Here is a 20,789-nt window from a genome sequence, read left to right on the forward strand (position 1 = left end):
GTTTTTTAGACGAGAACAATTTCATTGAATTGTTCATAAAAGTTATGAATAAAAGAAATTGTATTTTTTGATATGATACCGAATTGTTTTCTATTCGAACAAAATGATTTTCAGTTTATTCACACCGAAGTAGCGTTTTGTTGTTACTAAGAAACGAAATAAATATTATGTTAACATGATACGCTGCTGCGCGATAACTTTGTTAGTGCTGTGGGATTGAAACAATTTTTACAATGAATACACTCTTTTTCTTCGTAATACTGAACTTTATTAACACAAAATAAACCTTCTTAAATTGGCAATGAATTTACAAAAAACGCAAAATAAAAGATATGCCTCGTACAACGCATGTTAGCACATATTATGTTCATATGGCGCATCTTACTTGTTTCATGTGTAGATATCCCGATGAGACACCCTGTATAATATGTGATCAAAATACAATTTCTCTTATCTACAACTATTATGACCGATTAAAATAGAACTTCCGTCTCGTATAATTGTTATAAGGAACCGAAATCAATTTTCTCTGTTGACAACTGTTAGAATTAATCGCAACGGAGATTCTCTCAACGATAACTCCTACGACTGATTCGAACAAATTTCCCGCATCGATGATGATTATGTGCAACGAAAAAAAAAAATAATTTCGGTCGCATACAACTATTATTTATAATTAAAAAAAGATTTAAATCGAAATGGTAATTGCTACGCCACGGCTTTTCTTCACATTGATTATAACAGTAATGGTCCCCGGTTTATTTACCAAATGAGAGCATTCTTCGTTAAAATATATAGTCACAGATATATAATGTACATAGAAAAAGAGAGACGGACTCTGTACTTTCTAAAAATTTTCGAACGACACGTTTGCACATCATACCTTCGTTTTTTCAACACTTATCTCATTTATTATTTGTTTACGTATCGCGTGCCCGCGCGCGCGCATCTATATGCATGTATACGTATATATACATAAATACAACGATGTATTTATACATAATCGGTGTTGTCTATCTACGATTCACTCATCGGTCTACATTGCTAGCTAGAAATTTATAAATCGATTTACTTTTGCAACGAGGATTTGCTAGAAACGTTCGAAACATGGCGGCACTGAACTCGACCATCGCCGACGGTCGTTCCGAGTCGTCGTGTTCGCGATAAGAAGGATCAGGAGTGGAGAAGAAAAGTAAAGTAACGTAATATACAACGGCACGTACGTACCTACTTATTACCAAGTATCACAATAATCAAAGAATCATACATTGACAGTGTGTGCATGCATGCCCGCATGTGTGTGTGTGTGTTTTTGTCTGTGTGTGATTGTGTATCATGTGTCGTCCACGCGACGACCGCGTTGTCCTGATTTTACACGCGCAAAAATTCCGATTCGTCGAGAAAATCAAAATGAACATCGTCTGTCTCTTACTGCAGTTCTCCTGTAGCGTCGTGTTTCTATCGGGTTGTCCGGAAAGTTCGTGCCGATTTTCGGTAGGTAGCGTGAGAGACCTGACTGAATATATCGCAATTATTGAAAACAAATGACATGTGTACATATTCTAAAAGAGATAACTTCAGCCATATTTGGAAAAAAGTTTGGTTACGATTCGTTAATTTTTATCAGTTTTGTACGCCTTAGAATATGGCGGCAAATAAAATGCATTATAGCGCATTTCATGCTTTTCTTTTTCCGAAAGGGCAAAAATGCCACACAAGCGGCAAATAAGATATGCGCCGTTTATGGCAAGGATGCTGTAGCCGAAAGAACTGTGCGGAAGTGGTGTGCTCGGTTTAAAGCTGGAAAGTTCGACCTTGAAGATCAAGAACGCCCAGGTAGGCCGTCCACCACAGACGAAGATATGATTAGAACAGAAATCGAGAATAACCCACGCTCAACATTACGTCAATTAGCAGGAATGCTAAATAAATCAACATCAACCATCCACGATCATATTGTGAAGCTTGGCTATGTAAAATCGGCACGAACTTTCCGGACAACCCAATATCAGTAGCACATCGTGCCGCACCATCGAGACGAAACAAGAGTTTCCGAAGATCGTTTGTTTTGTAAACAACGAGTGGACAGCACCGATCGTTTCACGGTTTCACTTGATCTCGTTGTCCACGAGGAAATCGAAATTTACACATGTTTTCGCGCGAAGAAGCAACCTGGCCATTTTCCTTTACTTTCTTTCTGTTTTCCTAATTCCCCATGATTATTAACGCAACGATGATACACGCCGCGACGATGTCTCTAATGACGATTCATGATATAAATAAATAAGTAGAGAGGTGGGGGAGGGGGGAGGTTAAATAGTCCTTACACGGACGTCGTTACGTGAAAACATTGTCGCCGGAGAACGGTAAATGCACGACGCGAAAAAAACAGTTTCCCTTCGAACGAGTTCAAGCACTCTGCGAACAATTAAATCGACCGGAGGCAAAACGAGATAATTCAATTCGTCCGTCATTCGCATCAATTCGCGTCGATTCACGCAATACTTGCTTACTATGCATACATACGCTCGTATCCACCACATGCAAACATTCCGCTATTTCACTCGCACGTTCTACCTCCCCTGCCCTAAAAAAAAAAAGAAATATGCAATCATTTCTAAGAGGGAGATAAACCGTTCTAATATTAATATGTCGAAAGTATCCTGCTTGAGAGACAGTGTTTCCGCCGGCGTCGCGCTTCGACTATGTTATCGGGTGTTCGAATTGTATTTTCGTTACTCTCGATTTCGGCGAAGCCAGGCCATTGCTTGCGAACATCCCGCATTATCTTTTGAGACGCGTGACGTTACGGGAGCAAACTGTATTATTGATGTTCCGCGAGAGCGTGGTTCGCAGCCAACTACAATTGAATAATAACGATTAGCACCTTTTAGCGAACCTTTTCTGTTCTCCTAGGAAATAATATCGTTCGTCGTTCGACAAAATACTAATCTTAAGCGTTCCGTCGACGAGTCGGCGATTGATTAGGTTAGCACGCGCTAACACGGGAACACGATCGTCTTCGAAGGAACCTCTCTTTTGTCCTGAATTTCTGGCGAAATCAATTAATAATTAGCTACGACCCGCATCCCGTCGGACGCTGTTTGCAAAATTGGGCCCCACTCGGGCAAATTCGCGCAACGGATCAAAGAAACGATCTAGTTCTTTCGACACAGTTCTCGCGATAAAACCCGAAGAAGGTAAGAAAATGGCGTCTTCTGCGAAGAGAAGCTATCGCGGCCGGAGGAGGGTGCATAAAACTTTTATAATTTGTCGCTGAAATGGCACTGGTAGCAACTGCATAGCCGTGTCACGCACTTGCTATGAAATACGAAGAGAGTATCGATTAGTTCACCGATAATCTGTGGAACAGTCCGAGACGACAATGCATCGTGCAAAGGATTCGGATGATCGGCAACGATCGAGGGAAGCTCGATCGACGACCATCGAAGCGTTAAGTACAGTATAAATCCGATTGTCCGGCATACTCGGAACCGAAACAGCGTCAATCAATGAAATATGCCGAATAATTGGGCTACGTTTCTATGTTTCCTTCTTTATTATCACTTCGACGAAAATGTGATAATCGCGAGCGGCTACAAGAACATTTGAGGATACAGAAATCTATATCACGTGAAAGCAGTTTATTTATACACAGGATGGAAATATAACGAACGGGTGATTTTTGCCGCTTTTGCTATAAGATATGATATAAATATAAAATATAAATTACGTCACGAATCGTCTATTACTTAAAATATAAAAAATAGCGCTATTGCACGTAGCGGCAAAGTCTCGAAGCTCCTTTCGGCGTCCGTACAGCGCCAATTAGCGTAGTGACAGAACGCTCGAACTGTTAGCCAAAATTACCGACAATCGATTTCGACCAAGAGTTTGAGCGATTTGACACTGCGTGCATTGGCGCTGTACGGACTCCGAAGTAAGCTTTGCTTTTTGTCCACAAGAGGCGCCACAATCTCGCACGTGTGCACAAAGCAAGGCAGCATGAAAACATTAATTATGAGAAAATTAGGCAACCAAGAAATAAACCAATGGTACAGAACTGTCCAGAAGAATCTGCTGCGTCGATATCATATGAAAACAATAGATGACAACAGCGAAAAACATAATTAATTAATGTAACAGTTGATTAAACTTCGAGAAGCAATTAATTATATTTTACAGTCTTGTCATCTGCTATTTGCCACAATATCGATGCAGCAGATTGTTCCGAACAATCCTGTGCCTTCGGTTTATATTTTTACACCTTAATTTCACCGTAATTAACGTTTCAGCATCTTGCCAGTAGGTTGACAAATTTGATGCCGTTTCCTCTGCACACTTATTTTCTTCTTGCAATAATAACCATTCGCAGCTGTAACAAATATTCAATTTTCTCTACATTCGCAATAATAAATAAATATTTGTATCGTGATATGGATGCAGAAAATTCCTCGAAACATTCCTGTATCCTAAAAATATTCGCCAAACCCTAAAACTGCTTAGAATCGATCCAAACATTCTATACAGAAATTCCGCAAATAAAATCGATTTCCCAACGTTCGAAAGAGAAATATACCGAGCGCGACTTATAACGCGGAGGAACCATGAAAAGAGGAAGCAAATTAAAACTGATGAAATGGTAGCGACTCATGCTGTGGATTGCTGTCGTCAAGGACGATTTTAAGCGTGTAGGTGGAACGGATTCCCTTACAAAAATACCAGCAAAAATACAACGTTTTCATCCTTAATTTGTTCTATACCGTTGTGACTCGATCACACACTGTACGGCGAATTTACACCCGTCTTCGTTAAATCTTCGAGTAGGCGTTCCCGACAAGATTTGTCGAGTTCTCTCGGTTCACGAGATTCCGTCGGAAACGCTTATGCGAGGCTCTAGAAGTTCGAATACGCGTCGAACAGTGTTTTGAATTGTCTAAACTCGTCTAGCGAACACGCTCGTAGATCGCAGCCTTCTTGTTGATCGCGATCCCGATTCGCCCCCCTGAACCACCGACGATCCCCGCTTTCTTTTCAGCTTTATTGTCCGGTGATTATGTTCGCCTCGCAGCCGCGAGTTTCGCGTCGGGCACAGGCTCCGGCCGAGCATCGATTCGATCCTTTCTACTCTTCTTCATAGAATTGTAACGCGCGTGCACGAGATAAGTATATTCTTTGAGAACGAGACTGTGTTTCGGAGCAAAAAAGTGACTGTTCACAGGATCATCGGTTAAGCAACAGTCTGTCTCGTGATACGCGCGACGCGCGCGGACAAAGGCCGCCGAAGAGAATCTCGTGGCACGCTATGCCAACGTGTTCGTTGATGTTTTTTCTCAAGGACAAAATCGATGCATCCGCGGAGCGCGAGGACGCGTAGGAACTTTGAGCGCGTTTCAACGTCGCACAGTCCACTCCGTGGTTTCGAGGAGAATGATCTAACTGTCAAGCATCTTGCTACGAGATGAGACAGAGCCCACCATCGATTAGGGGTTCCCCTACTAATGGACATCATCTTTAATCGTCACAATATCGACAACCCCGTATTACTTAAGTGTTCACATGCTTTTGTGCGTCAAGTTTCCGGTCGAAATGAAAGAAATCAATTAGCTTCGCTCTAGAATTTTTCGGACGACCATTATGTAGCGGTTCTCCCCCTGCAGTCTTCTCGAAACCATAGGACAGATCCTCGACCTCCTTCAAGTGTTCACGACGAGGATCGGCGAATCGAAGGGAGCACTCCGTCTAGAAGCCTTCTGACCTTCGGTCGCGTGAATATCGAGAGGAACACAGTCACCTGTTTGTCACCTTCTACATCTTTTGCTCGAACTCGATCTCGATTACGCCTCGATCAACTTCTTCTTCTTCTTCTTCTTCTTCGTCTTCTTCTTCTTCTTCTCCCCGCGGTGTGTTCATTGCCCTAGCATTTTTTCTCCCGGTTGTGCTTGATTGTTCAGTCGGTCAACGAATCGATCCTCTAGGTAACAAGCATCGTCAATCGTTGTTCATGTCCCTCAGCTCGGTGTAGGCGATCCTCTTTCGGTAGAGGTTGCTATTAGGCGATATCACCATTCTCTTGTTCGGCATCGTCGACGGCCCTGGGACGTAATACTGCCGCCTCTTGTACACCACCATTCTGTAAACAGGAAGAAAAGAAAGTCAGATCGATCGTCGATTTTGTTTCGAGCGTCCATCCACGAACCACGGAAAGCGCGAAAATTTTCAGAAAGTTTCCGGTATTCCACTATTTGTGACGCGGTAATCGACGCCTTGAAATCGGCAGCGATAAGAGAAAGTTTCCGGTATTCCACAATTTGTGATCAACGTCTTGAAATCGGCAGCGATGCGAACAAGCGCCCGGCTGCTTTCGGCGGAAATCAAATGGCCATCCATTAAGCGATTGGAAACGGTTCGAAAATTTACGCGCCTTCGATGCTAGTTCCCAGCTAAAATGGTCTCCCCCGCAACAAATTAACGAATGTTTCGCCGTGTAACCCCCCCATCCGATGCACACGAGTCGATCGCACGATTGCTTCGTTAATCACGCCGCACAGGCTTGAAGCCCATTAAGCGATTACCTACGCTGCGCAACAAAAAAAAAGTGGTTACACCTACGTTTCCTATTACACGATTCTCGCTCGCCGTAACTCTGTTTTCTCGCTGTTCCTTTTTTTTTTCTTTTTCTAAACGCCGCTTTCAAAACACAACATTCACCTCGAGGCTAACCGTGGACGTACAACGAACGATTTTTCTTTTCTTTGGTTCGCTGCTGTAATGAACATCGACTGCGGAATAATGTTTTACAAATGAGCCGTTTATTTTGAAAGTGGCATAAGTCACTTTGTTTTTAAGTCGATATATTTAAGGGTTTGCGTTTGGACATGTTTAAAAATATGGATGCTAACTTTCGAGAAGATTTACTTGTATTTGTTACCTCAGGATACTGATATTTTTCTCAGTATAAATAATTTCGTATAAACATTAAAAAAAAGTCACTTTGTTTTTAAGTCGATATATTGGAGGGTTTGCGTTTGAACACGTTTAAAAATATGGATGCTAACTTTCGAGAAGATTTACTTGTATTTGTTACCTCAGGACACTGATATTTTTCTCAGTATAAATAATTTCGTATAAACATTAAAAAAATCACCACTTTTCGTTACGGTAAAGTGACTTGTGCCACTTTCAAAATAAACGGCTCAAATGTTCATCCTATTTTGTCCTTCGTTCTATCTAGTAGTTTAATGTATGCGCGTATTTCCTGTATACATAATGTACACCGCCCCTCCAAAAGTATTAGGATACCTGCTGATTCGGTATAGATTGTAATTTCTCATTCAGTTTACGCAATGTTTTACGTCTAGCATTAAGTTTTATGGCATCGTATCGTTGAAAGTACACATTAAGATAGAAATGTTTGTCACTTGTGCGGTTAGTTCACTCATTTATTGCACTTTGTTCGGTGGATACCTGTGCCGAGTTCATCTCGTACGATGCGTAATAAATCGTAAAAGAAAATCTAAGTTTCTTTTACGAAATTTACGTTATATAATTACATATTATATAACGTAAATTATATAAATATATATATATATATATATATATATATATATATATATATATATATATATATATTTACATATATATTTTTGTGTTATATATGTGCTTGTTACAGTTTCATACAATTAACTTTGAAATAAACTGAAGTAATTAAACACGTAATTATAACAAAAGAAAATTAGATTTTCTTTCATAAAATTTACGTTATTTTTATTACGATATTATGTTAATAATATATAATATATACTTTCATACGTACAATTTCATACAATTAGCTTTGAAATAAACTTTGTATAAAAATTAATAAACCACAATAACTTTGAAGTAATTATAACAATTTCCTATTGATTTCTCAAATTTATTTAATTTTCTCTGAGTGTCCTATTACTTTCACAGGAGAGTGTACATGGAATGTACATAAAGGGCAACGCGAATGGCAATAAATAATAATAAATAATAATTAATAATAAACAATAATAAATAATAAATAATAAATAATAATAAACAATAATTAATAATAAATAATAATAAACAATAATAAATAATAAATAATAATAACAATTATTTCTCTTTCCCAATGAATAACTAACCACTAAGCGACTTTTCCGTAGAAGGGATCGCAAGGACGATGCCTATCGTTCGAAAACCAAGGGAATTTCTCGTCCGACGATCGGACCAGCGAGTCGATCGGATCGTGGAGGGAGCGCGATCGTCGATCGTGTCTCCCCGCGCCTCGAACAGCGCGACGCGGCGCGGCGCGTCGTTCTCGCGGCTGGTGCAACAATACGACGCGCCTCGAAAGTGCACACCTCCGGGAATCGCGGCCGCGGGAAAAGAGGATCGTCCGCGACGCAGTACATATACGTGCCGGGTCTCACGCGTAATCACGCCGAGGAACGAGCGCGCATCCTTGAGATAAGCGTCGCGGGATTTTGCGTCAAACGGTTGAACGACGTGTTCCTGTCACGCCCATTCGCGTGGACCTGCTCGCGTGTTCGCCTATTCGCCACTTGGCCTGTTCGCCTATTCGCCTGTTCGACCGTCGCGTGTTCGCGCGGTTCGTACACTGCCGGCCAAAAGTTTCGATCGCCTCGTCTCTCGAACACCGACACGATCCCGGGCCACCCTGCGACACGAACGAAAGTGCACCGATCGTAACGTTGCATAAATTCGATAAAAAAAAAAATAAATAAAATAAATCATCGCCACACGATCGTCGATTTCGCGGAAACAATGACGCGCGGGCCGGCGAGGGCGTTATCGGAGCGACTCGAAATTTTCGGCTGGTATTGTACGCCAAGGCGACGACATAATAAGGTGGCAGTCGCAGCGGCGCCGTTCATGAAACTTATCGCGTGGTGCAGTTAGGTCTGCGGTCTCCTGTTTCTCGAAATAAATTCAAGAATACCGGATTCGCGGGTTCGCGACGTTCCGTTCGCCGCAGATAAAACAAACACCTTGCAGTTTCTATTTTCATTTCGCTGCCAAAAAAAAAAGAGTCGCGAAATTCTCCGAGCCCCGCATTCCAGTCCAGAAGGAAACTCCACGCGATACATGCTTTCGATGGCGCCACCAGCTTTGCCACCTTGATCTGTCGTCGCGTCGTTGCCACCGTGTCCTGCGATCGTCTTTCGCTCGCCAGTGCGAATCAAATTGATCGTGGAGGAAGCGCGCAGAGGTTGCGTGTCGAATGTCGCGTGAAACCAGGCCGACGAGAACGCTCGCTCGCTCGCTCGCTCTCACGCGACCGAGAGATCACTGTTTCCAGGAGGTCTCTCGGCGATCCACGCTCTCCGAACGATCGACGGAACATTTGATTCGATCGCCGCCGGCGCGGCGAGCGGCGATCAAGGATCTCCGGCGCGCGGCCGCTCGAAGATCGCCGCGTTTCCGGTCTCTGCCCGGCGCCTCTATGGATCGCTGGTCCGTCCAGTGGATCGTCGCGATCTCTATTCTAGAGGGAGGAGAAAGGAGGGGATCGATTTCTGTTCGGGCAAGTTTGAGGATGCGGCGAGACGAGGAAGAAGGCGCCGGTCATTCGGTCATCGACTGCGGATTTGATGCGTTTATGATAGAAAACGGGCGGGGACAATTTTCTGGGCGATTGAAAATAATCAAAGAGCTTCGATACGTGCTATCTTTGACTCGTCGAGATTATCGAAGGGATAATCTCGAAGGAATTATTAAAGCGACGCATCTCTGGCATCTGTCCTCTGCGGTCATCCAACTATTTATTCCGCATGAAGATCCGCAGTCTGGTCGTCATACTTCCCTGAAACAACGCGTACCGTCTCTTTCGTGGCCTGGAAAATTCCTGTCGACACGTTTATCGTGCGATGAGACAGATAATGCCTGTTCTTGGGAGCCGTGCAAGCGGCACCATCTACGAATCCACTGAAAGCCCTTCGAGCGAAGGGCGACCCCTTCTGCTCGAGAAGGGGTCACTCGAGAGTCCTTCGCTCGCCGGGTCCTAAGCGACCCGGACCTCGTATCCCGAGGACGCTGTTGCGCGCAGGAGCGAATCGCGGACTACGATGGACTCGTCGGAGGACGAAGTTTCGCGCGAGAACGAGGGATCCGAGCGGGTCGCGAAACGATACTCGACGTTCGTGGATCAGGTTGGGTAGATATTTCTGGTTTATTCACTTTATTTCAAAGTCAGCACACAGAGACGGGCAAACGAACGGAGGGAAAAGCGCGCGCGTCGAGGAAGGACGCGATCGAAGTCCTGGCATCGAGATCTTGCCGTCCCGGGAGAGGATTAACGACCGGCGTGCTAAACGTATATCGAAGGGGTCTACGATCGATCATGCTAGTCGACTTCTGCGGTCCTAAACGACGGCTCTCTATGTACACTTTGATAAATACGCAACGAGGTATCGAACTCGGAGGGCCAAGCAGACTTACTCTAACGAAGGACGCGGGGACAAGGGGTTGCACCCGACGACAACGTCGACGACGACGCAACAATTATTATTTCTGCAATTTCTCTCCGCGTCGGACCTATTCCACGACTTTCCTCGTACAGCCGTTTCCCTCGGAGAAAGCCATCGGCGCGTCGGCTGCCGACGTCGGCGCCGACGAAACCCTCGTCGAATTCGGGCGATCTCTCCAACGGAACGGGAATCGAGAAATCGAGATCGGGGTAATTGGTCTCTCGATCCTTTCCAGCGATTCCAATCGAATTTATTATTCCATTCCGTAGAATGCGAACACGCGCGACCGCGAAAACGAGCTGTTCGATCCTGTCGTGGCGGTCGAAGCGTCGAGGGAGCAGCAACTTTGGCGGTTCTCAGGTCTCTGTACACCGCTCTTTCAAACGCGATGTAAACACAATCCTAGTGTTTAGATCTGACTAGATAGATTCGCTGCTCGTCTCGATTATCTTTTTTTAAACGCTGTCGCCCGCTCGACGGCGCAGCATCCGACCACGAACGGCTATCTTGCTGGGCGAGGGTGGTTTCGTTATCAAGTCACGTCGATTATCGATCAAGAAGGATAAACAGCGTTTCGAAGAACAACTCTTACGACAAGAGTCAACGAACCGAATGCAAAAAGAACAGTGAAAACATTCGATGAACTTAAAAATAGAATTGCGTTGCATAAGCTTGCATAAAAATCCGCAGTCTGCTAATGTTGCGTTAAAGTAGTAGATAGGGTAAAAACATTTTTTTAAAATTCAAATCGTTTAGTTCAGTTTTAGAAAAGTCATTGCGTTCGAATGCTTTTTGCCAGGGGTAGTATAGTAAATTCTCCCTAATTGACGCTCGGATTGTTCACAAAAATGGACAATTTGGGAAGAGGAGATACGATTATTCCAGCCTTGCTGCTCGTTTTTATAGTCACCGATTGTCAACAATTATGAAAATTAGCTGCAAGGCTCGAATAAACCTTCACTTCCCAAATGGTCCATTTTCGTTTCCAAGCTGAGCGTCAATTAGGGAGAATTTACTGTACTTTCAATCGATCTTTATGTTAAAACGCGAGTTTTTATAAGGCCCTGCGGTCTGCCGATAGCAATTGGAGTGCACTGGGTCCGATGTTTTGCGCTGTCGAACGAGCGTGCAACGTTGCGGTTCTGCCTCGTTCTCTCTCTCTCTCTCTCTCTCTCTCTCTCTCGTTCTCTCTATCAATCTATCTCCCTTCCCTCCAAGACAATGCCAGCCAAAATAAAGTCCCACTGGTCTCTGTTCGTTACTCACCCCCTTCCACTGCTTCGTCACGTTCGACTATACTCTAGTAATACTAACAACGATTATGGCCAAACGATCGCACTCGACCGTACGAGATGCGAACGAGAATCTAAGGCTTTGGGTCGCCGGCTTCCGTCCACTTCGAATCGGTATCGTAGGAACGTGTTGCTCGACCAGCGATGAGGTCCCTCAAAAATCACAGAATACCCTTCGCGGCGGATCACGCGTCAATGGAATGGTTAAGTAATGGTATTAAATCGCAAGAATGCAACGCGTCGAGAGAGACGCGACCGACTAACAGCTGACTATTAGAGGCGTACACTTAAAACAACAACCGGGCGTGTCCCGTGGACGCGGAACATCGTGGACAGTCCTCGGAAACGTCCGAGAGAATTGGAACGCGTCTCTCAATCCCTAACAATCTACTGGAAAAAAACCTTCCGACGGTCTCGCGGAACAACCCTGGACGGTCGAAACGAGCTCGACGGCCAACGGAGCCGGCTCCGACCTTGTTCCCGGTAACGGTCGACGACCTTCGACCTTCAACGAGCTTCGTTCCTCCGTTCCGTCGTCCAAACCCCGTATAGCTCGGCGTCGCAGCTCCGGAGCGAGGCCGCCGGAAAGGAAGAGGAGAAACAAGGTCCGCCCCGGACCGCCGATTTAAAACTAGCTAACAAAGAGTAAAATCACGAGTTGCCAGTGCCTGCACTTGCTTTCGCGTTTGGTCCACCGTTTCGCCGTGGAAACTTACGACCGCCGCCGAGCTAAGCGAAAGCAAAAAGGCTGTAAGATCGCGCCGTGAACGCGGCTCTCTACCGATAAAACGATTTGCTTTCGCGAAGGTGTCCCCCTAGACGTATACGACCAGAAGAAGGATATCTGAAACAGAAAGGTGAGGAAGAGTACGGATTACTTCGTGTCGAAATCTCCGCGATTCTCGGATACGTAGAAATACAGTAATTTCTCCTTGACCAGTTAAGCGTGTTCGACGACTATATCCGTCATGGAGATGTGGTAAAATTTTGTTACAATGTGATATTTAACCCTTTTAGTGCCGGAGGCCGATATATCGGCTCTTGCTGCACTGGCGAGAAGTGCCGGAGCCGATATATCGGCCCGCGCCTTATAGCGCTTTATAATAACAAAATTTTACACATTTACAATATATAAATATAAATATTTATGTTATTATAATGAAGTATTATGCAAAATTATATCACAAATATATTTATGACAACATAATTTTGTTTCAGCAATGTTATATTACCTATAACAATTACATATTTCGGAAGAGATAATCCGTCCGGCGCTTACCTTCGAGTTATTTTTTATGTTTGTTATGTAGTATTATTTATCTTGTTACAAAATATATCAGAAATGCAAAGTATATACTTTGTAATAAATGATCTATATAAAATTATGATGAAAAGATGACTTTTTGTATGTGCAAATACGTTTTGTAAGAGAGAACTGGACTTTTACTTTCTTTACGATCTTTTATACCTTTGTTATTTATATAATTTTCAATGAATATAGAAAATCTAGCGTCATTGTTTTGTTCTCTATTTCGTCCTTAATTTACTGCTTTTTGAATCATGTAAATATTGTTTCTTGTTTGGTCTTTATGAGCATTTTCCCAAACCCTAGTAAAACCGTGAAATTCGGCCGGTTATTCTCGCATAGGCACCTTTTTTTCACTAAAAGGGTTAAATTGTAATTCTGGCGAAAACTAAATTATATTCGTAAATTTTAATATGTTTAAAATGTTTAGAGATCAAGACGAAATGAAGCGAACAAATAAAAATTATAAATAATTTGAGTTGGATTCGTCGCTTGATCGTTTCATTCATCGCTTGATTATCGCGACGCACACTGGTGGCCGCTTTGCAAAGAGATCGCCACGGTTAACTGGTTAATTCGGGCTCAGTTTGCGCAGAAAAATGGACTTTTTTGGGAAGAGAAGGTACAATTATTCGAGCCTTGCGTCTCTTTTTATAGTTGTTGGCAATCGGTAACTATGAAAAGTAGCCGCAAGGCTCCTACCGCTTCTTCCCAAATTATTCATTTTTGTGAGCAATTAGGGAGAAATTGCTGTACATTGTACGAGTCACCGGTCCCCGTAGAAGGGACCTCGACTATCGAGATACTCACCTCACCCTATGAATCCTGCGGCCAGCGATATTATCAGCGCGAGGATGCCGGTCATCACCTGACCGGCCGTCGAGACCACCGCCGCCGGTTGCGACGCCGCGTTCTCCACCATGTCCGACGGCTCGAAATGATCCTCGGCGGTCATCCGGTCGCCGTACTTGTCCAGCAAGTCCATCACGACCCCGTTCGACCAGCCGAAGCCCAGCTGGACCTCGTATTCTCCTCCGCCTCCGTGACCGCCCGACACCGTCGCGTCGTACTGTCGGCCGAAACCGGAACCGTTCGTTCGTTCTCCGTCGAAATTCTCCGTCGAATTTCCCCAAAATCTCAGTTGCGTCGACTGTGCGCGCCTCGAACTTAACAGCGGATTACGCGAGATGCTCGAGCACGTGCAATTTTATAGTTCTACCACGTTCTTGTCTCTTCCTGCAGACTCTGTTCTTTGTCGCAACTGGACAGTATGACTTTCAATACAGGATGTACCAAAAATGTCTTTGAATCCGGAAGTGAGGGGTTGCTGAGGTCGTTCGAAGCAACTTTTTCCTTAGCGAGAATGCAATCCGCTGCTTCGTTTACGAGTTATTAACGAAAAACAGTGACCAATGAGAGGCGAGCTCGACTGGCGCGAGGCGGCCGAGCCAACGAGCGCACGAAGCCCAGTTCCGCCCATTGGCTCGGCCGTCACGTGCCAACTGATCTCGCCTCTCATTGGTCATACTGTTTTTCCTCAATAACTCGTAAACGATGCCTCGGAAAAAATTGTTGTAAAGGAAAAAGTTGCTTCAAATGTCCTGAGGAATCCCCCATTCCCGGATTGCGAGATATTTTTGGGACATCCTGTAGTGTGTGCTAATTGTTTTGCGCCAGTATAAATAAATAAATAAATAAAAACTCGTGATTTCGAAGCACAGATTACAATGCAATAAATTCTCCCTAATTGACGCTCAGATTGTGGACAATTTGGGGAGAGGAGCCCAGTTGTTGGCACTCGATAACAATAAATATAAATAAATCGTATAAATAATCACGAATAATCCTCTCCTCTTCCCAAACCGTCCATTTTTCCGTACAATTCGTCGACTCAGGAGAATTGAACGCATTCGGAGTTCGAGGCGTCCACGCGTCGGCGCTGGATTCGGTGCTCTTGGAGAAATTCGCACGGCTCTCTGCGGTCATTTAGGGTCTTCTATGGTCCTCCATGATCCACGGAAGTCCCCAATGTTCGATCGAGTAATTGCGCGTGCACCGTGTCCGCGTGCCAGGGGATGATAGTTACCTTCTCGAACATGCTGTGCGTCTCGTTGAACGCCTTGTAATTGCTGCGGACCCATCGCTGGCTGATCTCGTAGGCGAGTCTCTGCGCCCACGGATCCCCGGTGTTGTCCAACGACATGACGACGAAGTATTGTAGCGGGGGCCAGGCGTTCGGGTAGTCCCACTGTTCACCGGAATGCTCGAACGTGGTCGGTATGCCGCCCAGGTTCAGCATGATCTGATTCTTCTCCAAATACTTGAGCACCTTCGCCACGTACTCCTCCCGTCTCCTGAGGTCGAAGCAGTTGGTCCAGAGCGGCAGGATGTTCGTCGGATAGAAGTAGTCCCTCTTGATGTCGTTCAGCATGTCGTAGTCGAGCCAGGCGCCGACTTCGTCGTGCCACAGCACGGCCGTCACCGCCCTCTTCCAATCGTCCGCGATCTTCCTGTAGTACGCCGCCTTCGTCTCGTTGCCGAGCCTCTGGCTGTACTGCGCCAGCAGCTGCGCGTTTCCATAGATAATCGCGTTCAGATCGACGGGGATAATGGATCTCGTTTTCAAGTTCGTCAGGTTACCTAGAGAACAGCTCTATAGAGTCTCGACCGCTTTGCTTCGCGTTCGCCGGGTCCGTCTGTCCGTCGGTTCGTCTCCGATACGAGACGGCCGCAGTTCTGGTAGAAGGTACAGTAAATTCTCCCGCATTGTCCCCGTGCTATTCCTGCGCCTATGCTAAGGTTCGTCGGTGTCGGTCAAGCGTACGATGCGGCACGCGACACGCGGCTCCTTTTGACTGGAATGCCTGGAACGACGACTCGTAATACGATAACGGAACTTCTTCTTTTTTTTCGATCTCAACGTTTCAAAAGTGAATTCTGTTTTTTGACATATTGCTGATAGTTCTCCGATTAGAATGAGATCGAACGTGATACAGTTCGGACGGATGTTTCCGATCGCATAAAATCAAATCGATCGCGACGTAATCGAATGAATACGGTCCGAAGCGCGTCGTGTTCGGTCGCATTTTAATTGGAGCAATCTCACCAATACGTTGACGAAAATTTGTTAGCGAAAATGCCGGTCTTTGTTGGCTTTCAAGTTCGCCGCGACCGCCCCCGATTTTTGTTCCGTCTCCCTTTTCTCACGAGATGTCGGCGGCTACGAAGGCGAGCCGCGAGGCTCGAAGAATCGTGTCCGGTCTTTCCGAGCCGTTCATTATTCGATTCCAAGCCGAGGGACTATTTGAGAGAATTTACTGCAGGCGGCTGTTTTAACGCACCGTTTCAATTTTCGCGCGCAAAAGTCTTTAGCCGCGAGCGCGGAACCGTCGAACCGCGAACCGTCGTCGCTTTCACCTGGAAAACGGGACGGACGCGGGCCTTGAACGAGCCGTCGATCGTGATATCTCCCGCGAGATACCTCGGACAATACGGAACGCGGGGCTCGATAATTGCCGACACGGTTTCTCGAGGCGTGCCCGGCGCTTTGTTTCAAAACGGTGCTTTCGGGAAGCGAGGCAGAAGACAAATTGTGGTCGAAAGAAATCTGATCGAGATCCGGAAAGGGACGGGGCAGAGGGTTGGTGGTAGAGATCGCGGTTTCGAACTTTTTCACGTGTACCCGCGAATTATTTTGCCCGTATTTCGTTACGCGTACATTTATACATTTTCGTTCAAATTAATGTAATTATTAGAATATCGATACTGATTTGCAACATTTATAATATATATTTGCAATATTTAGAATATCGATATTAATTTGGAAAATTTATAAAATAATATTCAGAATATCGATATCAATTTGGAAAATTTATAATATATTTAGAATATCGATATTAATTTGGAAAATTTATAAAATAATATTCAGAATATCGATATCAATTTGGAAAATTTATAATATAATATTTAGAATATCGATATTAATTTGGAAAATTTATAAAATAATATTCAGAATATCGATATCAATTTGGAAAATTTATAATATAATATTTAGAATATCGATATTAATTTGGAAAATTTATAAAATAATATTCAGAATATCGATATCAATTTGGAAAATTTATAATATAATATTTAGAATATCGATATTAATTTGGAAAATTTATAAAATAATATTCAGAATATCGATATCAATTTGGAAAATTTATAATATAATATTTAGAATATCGATATTAATTTGGAAAATTTATAATATAATATTCAGAATATCGATATCAATTTGGAAAATTTATAATATAATATTTAGAATATCGATATTAATTTGGAAAATTTATAATATAATATTCAGAATATCGATATCAATTTGGAAAATTTATAATATAATATTTAGAATATCGATATTAATTTGGAAAATTTATAATATAATATTCAGAATATCGATATCAATTTGGAAAATTTATAATATAATATTTAGAATATCGATATTAATTTGGAAAATTTATAATATAATATTCAGAATATCGATATCAATTTGGAAAATTTATAATATAATATTTAGAATATCGATATTAATTTGGAAAATTTATAAAATAATATTCAGAATATCGATACTAATTTGGAAAATTTGTAATATAATATTTAGAATATCGATATTAACCCTTTGCACTCGAGTGATGACTCTGAGACACCGCTGAAATTGTTATATCACGTTACAAAATAATTTTTATATCACCAAAGTTTCGATTTAAAAAATTGTAGAAAGCGTAACTGTTGTATGAATCGCAAGACGCAATTTCATATTCATAAAATGCACTTTGTCGTATAAAATGGAAATAATACTGCAAGACAGAAAAATTATTCTAGATTTACAGTTAGAATGGCTTGAAAAGAGTTAATTTGGAAAATTTATAATATAATATTTAGAATACTTAGAATATCGATATTAATTTAGAAAATTTATAATACATATTTATAATATTCAGCATATCGATATTAATACGGAAAAATAAATTTGAAAAACGACAGTTTACACTCAACGATGTCGCACACTCGTTCTTCGAATGCAAATTAATAAAATAACATTATATTAATCAGTTAAAAGCAGACGAGACATATCCAAATAAATCACGTTAATATATTAAATGTTAAGAAAACATTATGCTCATTTGTGCTGAAAACATATATTACACGTTAAAAAATATTATCCCAATAAAAGCCATACTCTCGAACCATAAATTAACGCTATCCTACAAAACGAACCATACATTAACACCGATATCCTGCAAACTACACGAACCGACATAAAAACGTGTTAATGTACGTGTAACCAAGCCCGCGCGAGATGCTGCACGCGCGTTTCAATGCCCGCGAAATAAGTCACTCTGGTACACGTGTATTTAACCGTTCGCGTACCACGAGCCACTTTTGCGCTCTTCAGATTTTGTGTCGAGAAAAGCCAGGGCATTTGGCCGAAACGGACGACTTACGGCCCACCCGAAATTTGTCGAAACGTGCTCAGTCTTTCAGACGCGTGTACACGTCGCGCGTCGCATCGCTGTCAGTAATCCGATTTGCATTTTGTTGTTACCTATTCTAAATTAATAGTATATATATTTTCATTCGTAACGTTTTATTTTATGTTTTACGGCTTTTTTCGACACATGATCGAAGGAGCGCTATTGCGCTCTTCGGCGCTTTTCGATCCTGTTTTTTCAGAACCATCTGGTACGCAAACGGTTAAGTAAACGCGAAATCGCAACCATCCAGTTGAAAAGGGGCCTCGGACGAGGAACACGAGCGGTCCGTTACCTTTGTTCGTGCCGTCGAGTATGAACCAACGCGTGGAGAAGTCCCAGCCGGATTCGGCGGCGGTCTTCAGCTCCGAGTAGTAATTCTCTTTCTCCTCGGTGGTGCGGAAGCTTTGGCTGGTCAGATAATCCTCTCTGGATGAGAGAAAACCGTCTGGTCGTTAAACGATCGAATCGCGGCGGAACGGAGACGCGTCTTGCCGAAAAGAATGTCGAAAGAGGTTCTTACTTGTAGGACTCCGGCCGCGGGCCCGCGGACTCCTCGAAGTACCTGGCCAGGGTGTACTTGGTGCCGTCCATCTCGACCTCGACCGTCCGATTGACCATCCAGAAGTGAAACTCCTTCTCGAGAATGGGGAAGTTCTCCTCGAGCCATTTGTAGTCGCCGGTGACCTTCAGGTACTGCTCGACCATGGGCAACAGAAGCGGCGGATGGGATCTCATGACGTAGTAGATGCGCCCGCCGTTCGGTATGAGCCCGATCCTGTCGACGATCGAGACGAAGTTCGTCAGCATCCCCCTCACGGTGGTGTACATCTCCGACAGGAGCAGCCCCTTCACGATCCAGTAGGAGTCCCAGTAATAGAACTCCCGGAACCTGCCGCCGGGCACGATCACCGGGTTCGGCACGTACAGGATCGAATAGTGGTCCGAGTTTACTCTCACGTCGTCCTTCATCTTCCGACCGAGCATCTTCCAGATGTGATTCAGATCGGAGGCGAACTTCCGCAGGTCCTCGTCGTGGATCTTGTTGAGGAAGCTCGGCCGGCCGGTCCAGTCCGCCGGGTCCCACTCCTCGAACTCCGACCCGGCCGGGTCGAACGTTCGATTGACGAACTGCTCGATCTGCCGTCTGGTCGGCATCTGATCCACCTGCTCCATGAACTCGTGGAACAACGCCAGGGTCTGGTTGGGCGACTGTTTCATCTTCATGTCCACGAACGTCTTCGAGTCCTTGTAGATGGACGCCATCTGTATCGTGTGCAGGAGCTCGCCATGGCAGTAAATGTCGCTGCAAACGCACACACACACGATCTCTACGGTCTCTCTCTCTTTCTCTCTATTCATCGATTCTCTATCCTGCGATCTCCTCTTCCCCTCTCGCCGCCGTTTAGCCTCCAAGACGCCCTCGCGGTCGTTCGACCGAGTGTTCACTCGGAGCCCAAACGGGTTCGATTCTTGTCCCGCAAAAAATCAAGCTCGCGTTTCAGCGACCGTTTCCGATCGCGGCGGAATCCTCGCGCGGACACGCGAGGAATCGAGGATCGAGGATCGCCGAGTCGCGAACAGCCGGCCTTGACGGCCGAGCGGCTCGCGTGGCGTATCGACACGGCGAATCGACTGTTTCCACGGCCGCGTCGATACGCGGATCATTAATTTCGACGCGGCGACGTGCCGCGCGTTCGCCTGATTATGAGAACGCGCGGCCGCCGATAACGCGAGTTCGCGGTCGACTCCGCGAGCCGAGCGACTTTTTTTTCCTCGATCGTCGCACGAGTGGGAAAAATGCTGGCCCGAGATGGACGAATGTTGTTGCATTTCTCGAACGTTCCAATCGGAATTTTCGAAAATTCTTTGCTACGAAAATCCATGGTTCTGAGTTATCTAAGTTATCTCGTTTTATTCGTTCCTGCTTTCTGATGATGACGAAATAGATAAACTCGATGCGTTTATTGTTTCACACGTATCCGACGTGTGTTCTTGCAAAAGCATTATTGTAATCTATTTATTTAAGAATTGTTTGCGATTTGTATGGCATCATGGAAGGTAAGCGAATGCGATATTAATATAAAGTATTTTACATATGTATATATTCGTTTGCATTACGGTAACAAATAGAATACATTAGGTTGTATAATGAGTCCGTTCGCAGACCTCTGACAAGGAAAAA

The 20,789-nt window shown here is 44.0% G+C and overlaps 1 protein-coding gene across 5 annotated transcripts in view; it reads right to left on the minus strand.

Annotated features, from left to right (window-relative positions):
- Positions 1-245: 245 nt before the first annotated feature.
- Positions 246-20,789, minus strand: part of LOC117229472 (trehalase) — a 52,533-nt gene continuing 31,989 nt past the window's right edge. For 4 of the 5 annotated variants that reach the window (XM_033485961.2, XM_033485965.2, XM_033485964.2 and 1 more), the window contains exons 3-7: positions 19,128-19,910; positions 18,900-19,033; positions 15,178-15,731; positions 13,907-14,160; positions 246-6,133 (exon numbers count right to left, since the gene is read on the minus strand). In XM_033485961.2, coding sequence (XP_033341852.2) covers positions 5,992-6,133; positions 13,907-14,160; positions 15,178-15,731; positions 18,900-19,033; positions 19,128-19,910 — 1,867 coding nt within the window. In that variant the 3' untranslated portion in view covers positions 246-5,991. Of the gene's footprint in view, positions 6,134-10,187; positions 12,630-13,901; positions 14,161-15,177; positions 15,732-18,899; positions 19,034-19,127; positions 19,911-20,789 lie in introns of those variants that run through there. The other variant, XM_076520178.1, reaches the window with a different exon arrangement.

The sequence above is a fragment of the Megalopta genalis genome, chromosome 3, assembly GCF_051020955.1.
Source record: "Megalopta genalis isolate 19385.01 chromosome 3, iyMegGena1_principal, whole genome shotgun sequence".
In the NCBI taxonomy this organism is placed as follows: Eukaryota; Metazoa; Arthropoda; class Insecta; order Hymenoptera; family Halictidae; genus Megalopta; species Megalopta genalis.